At 41.7% G+C, this 8,674-nt stretch overlaps 2 protein-coding genes across 3 annotated transcripts in view; both read right to left on the bottom strand.

The window, feature by feature from the left end:
• Positions 1 to 517: 517 nt before the first annotated feature.
• LEPROT (leptin receptor overlapping transcript) lies at positions 518 to 4,476 on the bottom strand. The gene is made up of 4 exons (XM_054286291.1): positions 4,427 to 4,476; positions 4,115 to 4,190; positions 3,063 to 3,249; positions 518 to 903 (listed from the first exon to the last, which is right to left on the bottom strand). Exons 1-4 carry the CDS (start codon positions 4,440 to 4,442, stop codon positions 787 to 789), a joined length of 396 nt encoding a protein of 131 aa, XP_054142266.1. The 5' UTR covers positions 4,443 to 4,476; the 3' UTR covers positions 518 to 786.
• A 1,112-nt stretch (positions 4,477 to 5,588) lies between these two features.
• Positions 5,589 to 8,674, bottom strand: part of DNAJC6 (DnaJ heat shock protein family (Hsp40) member C6) — a 42,490-nt gene continuing 39,404 nt past the window's right edge. For both annotated transcript variants that reach the window (XM_054286290.1, XM_054286289.1), the window contains exon 19: positions 5,589 to 7,820. In XM_054286290.1, the coding sequence (XP_054142265.1) occupies positions 7,719 to 7,820 (102 nt within the window). In that variant the 3' untranslated portion in view covers positions 5,589 to 7,718. The remainder of the gene's footprint in view (positions 7,821 to 8,674) is intronic.

Below are 8,674 nucleotides of genomic sequence, written 5' to 3'. Positions count from 1 at the left end.
TGCTACCCAGCAGAACACTCCTTTCCTAGCAATTCACACCCATAAAAACACAGAGTTGAACATTAAAATGTGATTTAAGTGTCCTGAGGGTAGTTTCTCCTTTTGTGAACCTTCATAGAAGTCATGTCAGCTTTAAGATGCATTAAAATATGTTATTAGCCACAATTTTTAAACTGAACAGAGACAGAAAATATCTTTGTGTGGAGAAAATGATCTTTAAACAAACATAAGTGGAAGGGTTTTTAACCAGTTATCTTCTTTTGCTTTCCTCAGGCAGCAAGAGTTGGCATCACTTATGTTTGGCTTTATTATCATTAAGAAAAATTACAGTTTTTCTCAAATTAATGAGATGTAGATGAAATAATAACTGATCCTAATTGAAGCAGAAAATTTGATCAAGTTGAACAATCCCAATTAGGATAATCTTCATATTAATCTCTGATTATATGGGTAAAAACCCAACAGGAGTAGTGACCAATGGCTCAATGACACTGCAATAAACCAAAAACTAATGCAAATACAGAAAAAAATTGGTAAAACTGCTTATTTTTTGTAAACTTCTTCAAGGATAAATTCATAATAATTCCCCATTTTAGTGGCTACTTCAAGCCAAGTGTCAGCACTGTCCCTTTGGCTGAAGTGCATTTAAAAAAGCAAATTATTACATGATAATGTAAAGCCAGGTGAATGTTATAACACACCACACACATCAGAATATCTCTACATACACACAGAACAGGGGAAAAGCTGTGAAATATTGAAAATTACCAGCACCACAGAGAGCTCCTACCACTGCTCCCAGCTGAAGTCATCTCCTCTGCCAAAGACAAGGAAAAAGCCTAAAATGGTCAGGAAAATGACAGCATTGCCAGCCAGCACCAGGCCACAGGCTCCCCACTTGATCTGGAATGCAAGAAATGGAACACTCAAAGCACTTCTGGGAAAAGATGCTCAGGACAGTTATTTACAGCCATTAGATCAGCTAAAACACTAAAAAATCAAAATACTACAGAAAGGTGCTAAAAGCAGAGCAGGCAAACAATAAAAAACTCAATTTGTGTGACTAATTATTCAATTAGCAGTCACTTGTATCATTAATAAACACTTCAGCCAAGCTACTGCTAGGGTTTAGAAGAAAATGATGACTTGCCTTCCAAATCATTGAAACACACCTAAATCAGAGAGAAAGCTGCTGAAATTAGTGCTCTCCTTCCATTGCCAAGCAACAAAATCAAAATATCTCCTTTTAAACAAGTCACAGGCATGGAAAACATGGATTTAAAAGTAAACAGCTTTTTTCTTTATTCATGAGCTGCAGAAGTGATTCACTTAAATAAGGAACATTGACTCCCAAAACACACAACTGAGAGTTCCCTCTCGTGGTTGTTCTGCTGCTGCGAGGCCCCACCTCCAAAATAAAAATATCAGGGGGACTGGGCATTGTCAATAAACTCAGAGCAAGTACACAACATTTATAAATGTATTTACAAATGTATTTATTGTGTAAATTAATAAATTCAGAGCAAGTACTCAACATTTATAAATGTATTTATAAATGTATATGTATATATTGTATGTATAATATATATAATATATAAAATATATATTATAATAGATAAAAATATATAACATATATAAATGTATGTATATAAATGTATATATACATTTATAAATGTATTTATAATTGTACTTAATGTGCAAACAAATTCAGAGCAAGTAGACAACATTTATAAATGTATTTATAAATGTACTTATAAATCTATTTATAAATAGTATGTATAATATATAATATATATAATAGTAATATATAAATATATATAATATATATAAATGTATGTATATATATATAAATGTATATATACATTTTAAATGTATTTATTGTGTAAACAAATAAAATCAGAGCAAGTAGACAACATTTATAAATGTATTTATAAATGTATTTATAAATGTATATGTATATATTGTATGTAAAATATATATAATATATATAATAATAATATATAATATATAACATATAAATGTATGTATATAAATGTATATATATACATTTATAAATGTATTTATTGTGTAAACTAATAAATTCAGAGCAAGTACTCAACATTTATAAATGTATTTATAAATGTCTTTATAAATGTCTTTATAAATAGTATGTATAATATATAATACATATAATAGTAATATATAAATATATAATAATATATACAAATGTATGTGTATATATATAAATGTATATAGACATTTATAATTGTATTTATTGTGTAAACAAATAAATTCAGAGCAAGTACACAACATTTATAAATGTATTTATAAATGTATTTATAAGTGTATATGTATATATTGTATGTAAAATATATATAATATATATAATATATATTATAATAATATATAAATATATAACATATAAATGTATGTATATAAATGTATATATATACATTTATAAATGTATTTATTGTGTAAACTAATAAATTCAGAGCAAGTACACAGAGTTTAAAGGAGTGAAAGGGAAAACCAACAGGATTCACAAAATCACTGGGACTGAGGGAATTCTTTGCCTTTCAGACAAATGTGACCAAAATCTCCCCACTGGGGAGAAGCTCAGAAAGCAAAGAGGAAAGAACTGAGGCAGAGTTCCCTCAGGTTGTGAGAGGCCAAACTTGGGAAATGCTCTGAGAGCCACAAGAGCAGCTCTGGAAGTTTGGCCTTTTATCTTTTAACTCTTAACACTCCCAGCCCCCAGGTTTGCAGCATCCTGAATGGAGAAAGCAGAAATTCCAAGAGAAAAATAAGGAAGCTGGAGCTAGAAGTGATGCAGAGGGTCATGAGATAGAGGCATGAGGTGCAGGAGATGTTATCTTGTGTTGGGCCCAAACAAGGCTGGAGGGGGAAAAACACCAGCTAAAAACTTCTCAGTCATATGAGCGCTTTTTTTTTTTTATCACATCAAAAAAGCAAATTTCAGTGGATTATTTTCACCTGGAGACAGCAGAGTAATGAAACAAAAGCAGGATTGAAGATGATGCCCAACAAATGGGGCCTGAAAAGAAAAATCAGCAAGGACTTACTGCTTCCACCCGTGCCAGGATGATGGGGAATCCAAAGGCAGAGACAACAATTCCCGTGGTGAAGAAATAGGCCAGCTCCCTGCAGGCACTGCTGGCTGCATCGCTGTCATCTCCCACCCTCTTGGCAATGAAGTGGGGAATGGGGCAGATGAAGTAAAAGATCAGCACAAACAGGGGCCAGTACACACTGGGGAGGGGCAGAGAACAGTGTTAAAAGAGATACCTCGGTCACAAAGCTGGTGCAAAACTCCTAATGCTGCTTTTTGGCCTGAAAATTGGATTGATCAGAAGATTGCACCCAAAGTGGGGCAATCCCACCTGGATTTCCCTGCACTGATAGAGCAGCATGCAGCAAGGGTTCATTTATTTTACTTTTGAATCATTTTGCTGATTCAGCTCTGAGCACAGAGGGAGCAGGAAATGCACTGATAGAGCAGGAACAGGAGCAGCATTCCCAAATTACAGGGATGAAGCAGGCACACCCTCACATCTCCTCTCTGCATCACAGCTCTCATGAGCCTCCTGCGAGTTTTTAAAGTGTTTTACAGACAAAGAATTACAAATTACAGGGATGAAGCAGGCACGCCCTCACATCTCCTTTGTGTCAGAGCTCTGAGGAGCCTCCTACAAGTTTTTGAAGTGTTTTACAGACACAGAATGACGGAATTACAGAACAGTTCGGGCTGGAAGGGAAGCCAAAACTCACCCAGCTCCAGCCCCTGCCACGGGTGGGGACATCCCAAAAGGAAACTTGTGGGGGGAGGATTGTGTACAAAGAAACAGGAAATTAAGGAAATGTTGGTGTGAGATTACAAAGCAAGGCGGCACCGCTTTCCCTGAGGCAGCACAGGGCTGTTTGCAGTGCTTTTATTTTAATGCAAATACAAATACCGCCTTAGGAAGTGATGTGTAATCACAACAAAGCGCCACGTGCCAAGAGCCTGGGAGCGGGGGGCGGCAGTAGGAGCCAAAGAGCCCCATTAAATAATAAAATAAAGGCTTAATTAATGGATTTTAACCAGAAGCTTTGAGAAGGGCGCGGGCCCGCTCACCCGTAGTACTCCAGGGCGCAGCCCAGCATGAGGAACGTCAGCCCGATGGCTCCGCTGAACGACAGGGCCACGAGAGCTGCAACGGCACAGGGCGGGCGGTGAAGGACCGGCCCGCGGGACACCGGACCCGTGAGGCACCGGGCGTCCCTCCCGGGGCACCCGCAACCGCCTCACCGCGGGCCGGGCATCCCTCGGCGGGGGCCGGGTACCACCTCCCCCGGTGCCGGGCATCCCTCCCCGCCTCTCCCGGCCGCCCGCCCCCGCGTGAGGCGCTGCCCGGGCCGCGCTCCCTTCTGAGGGAGCCCCCGGTACCTTTCACGCCCGCCATGTCCGGGCTCCGTTGGCACCGTGCGACTTCCGCCTTCTGGCCACGCCCCTTCACCGCGCGTCACGTGACCGAGCCTTTAAAAGGGTGGGCGGCGGGCGGGAGGGTCTTTTCCCGCCACGCCCGCGCTCGCCACAGGGGGCGGAGCCTCCTGAGGGGACGCGCCCCGGTAGGGTTTAACGCACTTAAAGCTCGCCAAAAACGGGTTTGTTCTCCTATATAACCCTTGTATGAGGGTAAAAAATGTGTATGTGCGTGCGTTAAATTCGTATCTGTGCGTAAGACAAGAATATTTGTGCGCAAATATATATTTGTTTGGATTTGAATCTGTAAACACCGCTTTAAAGAGCCCCCGCCCCTCAGGCGCTGCCGTTTTGTAGGTGCTCCTGAAAACCTCTGTTTTCACCCCAAAAACGGAACCGGCCCGTTTTCCTCAAGCAGGGCCACCTCAGGATCTACATCATCCACCCTTGTGCTAATCCACACGAAGAAAGGCAGAGCTTTTTTTAAAGTTGTGCTTTTCAAGCCTTGGATTTTTGAGATGACACGTTCGAGCTCCCAGTTTTAAGCCAAGAGAAACCTTTTTGCCCCAACAACGGCCTTTTTACCCAAGAACAGTCTTATTAATTCAGCGATGGCCTTTTTGCCCCAAGAATGGTCTTTTTGCCCCAAGAACAGCATTTTTGCCCCAAAACCAACCTTTTTGACCCGATAACAGCATTTTTGTCCCAAGCAAAGCCTTTTAGAGGGAGATTTTGCACAACATTTTCAATAACCCCCCCAGGGAGCTTTTCTTCAGATACCTCCCTCCTCAACTCTTCTATGTTCCCTGCTCCATGTTTTTCCTCATTTTTCATTATTTTACATTATTTTGAGCCAGAAGGCTAATTAAAACAAGCTTAATCCACTAAATGCTTCCAAAAAACTTGAAAAATTCGAGTTTGCTGGTTTGTTTTTCTGTGGGTCTCTGAAGGTAGGAGCCTGAGAACAGCAATGCAAAGTTGTTCCCAAATAATTTGGGAAAAGAATCTGGAATGCCAACCTGTGGATAATGACAGTGACAAAACCGACCCAGCCAGGGCTCACCACCCGTCACACAGGAGATGTAGGACTGGAACCTCGTGGTCACAAGCACAAAAGATAGCTGAATTTGTTAATTTGAGCTTTTTAATGTATATACAAATGTTTTAGACCAGTCACAATTTCATCGAGTATATACCGTATTTACAAAAATTACAATAATTTAGTCAAACAGTAAACCTGAACATTGATAACCTCTGTCACTACCAGATATGACAAGAATGGATTTTTTTTCAGTTAACTATTTGGATATACATACGTCCTAATACTTTCATGCATCCATAAAAACATTAGGGATGGAAGTAATCAAAGCTTAAGTGGGGTAGAGGATTGGATTTTTTTTTTTTTTGGTAAAGTTTAATGGTGGATTTGTATTTTTGTGAATGGATGAGTATCCAGAGTTATGTGCTGTGACAAACTCGAGACAAAGCTAATGAGGTTTTCATCATTAAAAAAAGTACGTTATAGTAATGAGATCCTTTTTATTATATAGGCATAGGTCACAATATCTACAAATGTGAATGAGAAACAATAAACCAACAAATCACAGGAACATGATTCACATTCCAGTTATCTCTTTAAATAAGACAAGCACATACTGGATCAAAACATTAATAAATAACATCCAGTTTGTTACTATTATCTTAAGGTCTTTTATATAAAAGGAGACCTATGTGTTGGTTTCACATTTTCAGTTAATGGCAGTAAATAATGGACCAGTACAACAAAAGGATGAGTTTTATACAGAAAGCCATGTACTTTGACACACTGTCTTTGCAGTAATAGCTTTGCCACTTGAAAATGTAAGTGCAACAAGTAGTGGATTGTCTTGAAAAACCACCAGCCTTAAAGACTCACATCCGATGGCAACCTGCTCCTGAGGCAGAAAATACAGATTATTTCCTGCCCATCTACTGAGTATCCCTCAAATACGGGTAGGTGCTGGTAAATAAACTGCTAGCTTTAGTTACTCTACAAAAGAACGCCAGAATTTGGGGTGAAGTTTGAATTTCAACTCGCTTTGGAGCTAGGAAAGCTGCTTCAGCTTCAGCAACAGAGAGATTCCCTTGTGATGCCACTGCTTTGGTCCAATAGAAACTTTAGAGTGAATCAATTTGCACTGGAGTGACCCCAGAGATCAGACCTGGTCTGTGGATGTCTGTGCGACAGCTCGTGCACCATGATCTGAGAAATGAACTTGCAACGGGTTTCAGCCTGCCAAGAGCCTTGGCCAAGTGCTCTGGCGCTGATAAAGGCATAAAGGTGATACAAGTGGGCTGGGAAAAGTTCTGAATCCGCAGGAGGGGGAGCGCTACCTAGAAACTGGGAAGTTTCTAAACCTTTCCGGCAGAATTTTGAGTTGTTGGCATTTCTGTGATGGTTCCGAGCTGCTGATGAGAACCACGGGAAATGCAGCACGTGCTCATTCCTCACTTGGACCAGGATTCAAGGTGGATTCACCCTCCCTTCCCCCCAAAACTGCTGCTTAACAAACCAGCAAGGGGCTGCTGACCCAAGGACTCGTTGCTCGCTTTCCAAAGCATCTGGAGGAATTCTGCCTGCACATTTCTGCGGGGCTGGGAGGTGAAGCACAGCATTAATCAATGCAAAAGCAGCTGCCACACTGGCCCAGCCCAGGATTCAGCTTTGGCTCTCTTCAGCCAGACTACGCTAGATGAGCAATTAAGCAGCAAATGGTGACTGTTAGGAGTGTGCCTAAGCCACAGCTGAGCACTTCAAGTGGATAATTCCATCCAAACTCAGGAAAAAAATAACATACATCCAAGTTTGGGCCTCACCAGCAGTTGTTGAACTCAACTGAAGCGTTGCCATATCACACCTCACAAAAACAAGGTAGGAAATTCACCAGCTACACTTTGTTGGAGACAGACCAGTTCCACCTTTTCCCAGTATGTGTTCTCTCTTGTCCCACTGGAACCCAAAATGAAATAGAAAAGTTACCAGAAACTGTAACTCTGTGGCTCTGGTGGGCTGAGCCAGGTGGCCAGAGTTCCTCTGAGCTCAGGATTCTGGAGACAAGTGTTAGGAAACCTTTCTCATGTTCTTCATGATAAGTATTAGGCTCTTAGTTTTCTGAAACTTGTGAATTTCCAGCCAGAGTTTGGTTGATCTGTGACATTTGTGACAAGAGACTAAATAAGCACTAGCACGGGTCTGGAGTGGAGGCTGACAAAGTACCTAATACAAGGGTTTTTGTCCTTGGTTTTCAAATTCTGACCAGGCATCGTTCAGCTCCATAAATATCATCTTTGCATATTGTTCATATGGCTGCCCAGTAGCCTGGAATAAAAACAGAGACAAGAGAGGGATATCAGAGCTCCCAAACCTAACCACAGCAGCTGGCACGTGAGCAGATTCCCAAGCAGTTCCAGGAAATTTCACTTTTTCCTTGACAAAAATCAGCTGCTCTGGAGGGCTGCTTTCCTTAAGAATTTCTTGGCTTTGCTGCTCCTCAGAGCTGACAACCCCCAGAGTGGGATAAATCACCATAATACATGTCACCTTCTAAATAATAAATATGCCCTTGGCATTGGCAGAGGAATTTACCTGCAAGGAAGGGGAAGAGCTGCCACCTGACATGGTTCCTGGGTGAGATCAGAATTCCTGCAAACCTCAGGCAGCCCACATCCTCCAAGCCTTGGGACTCCCGTTCCCTGCCAAGGGGGAGCTTCCTCCTCCCCACAGGGTGTCCCTGATGGAATTGCTGCTCCCTGGTCAGCAAGTGGCAGCAGCCAGGGCACGAGCCACAAGCTGGGCAACCAAACATCCTGGTGGTTCCATTGCAGGAGTTTGATTGGAACTGCTGCCCAGCAGCAGAATGGCTGAGAGTCAAAGTGAGGGGGACAAAAGCTCTGAATGTCTTGAAGCAGCAGGTTCCAGGCACAGCCTCAGGCTGGCAGTGGTTTCACAAAACCCCTGGCTGCTTTGGGCAGGGAGGGACCTTAAAGCCTAAATGGTTCCATGGGCAGGGACACCTTCTGCTACCCCAGGTTGCTCGAGCCTGGCCTTGAACACTTCCAGGGATGAGTTGAGAGTTCTCAACTTCCAGAAATCAACAGAAATCTTGAGCTCCCACTTTCCACGGAGCTGTTTGCAGCAATAAATCAGTGATCCCATCCAACCCTTTATACTCA

Source organism: Melozone crissalis, unplaced genomic scaffold (assembly GCF_028551555.1).
Source record: "Melozone crissalis strain CALT ecotype California unplaced genomic scaffold, PUWL_Pcris_2 ptg000045l_1, whole genome shotgun sequence".
Classification (NCBI taxonomy): Eukaryota; Metazoa; Chordata; class Aves; order Passeriformes; family Passerellidae; genus Melozone; species Melozone crissalis.
The sequence above is the reverse complement of the archived record's forward strand: the minus strand, read 5'-3'. Positions and strand labels throughout refer to the sequence as shown.

What these genes read in the sequence shown, in the direction of transcription:
- LEPROT (XM_054286291.1), bottom strand. An exon ending in TGCGCCCTGGAGTACTACGG is followed by an intron (nt 3,250 to 4,114) that starts GTGAGCGGGCCC and finishes GCCCCTCCCCAG; the next exon opens with TGTGTACTGGCCCCTGTTTG. An exon ending in TCCTGGCACGGGTGGAAGCA is followed by an intron (nt 904 to 3,062) that starts GTAAGTCCTTGC and finishes CTTGCATTCCAG; the next exon opens with ATCAAGTGGGGAGCCTGTGG.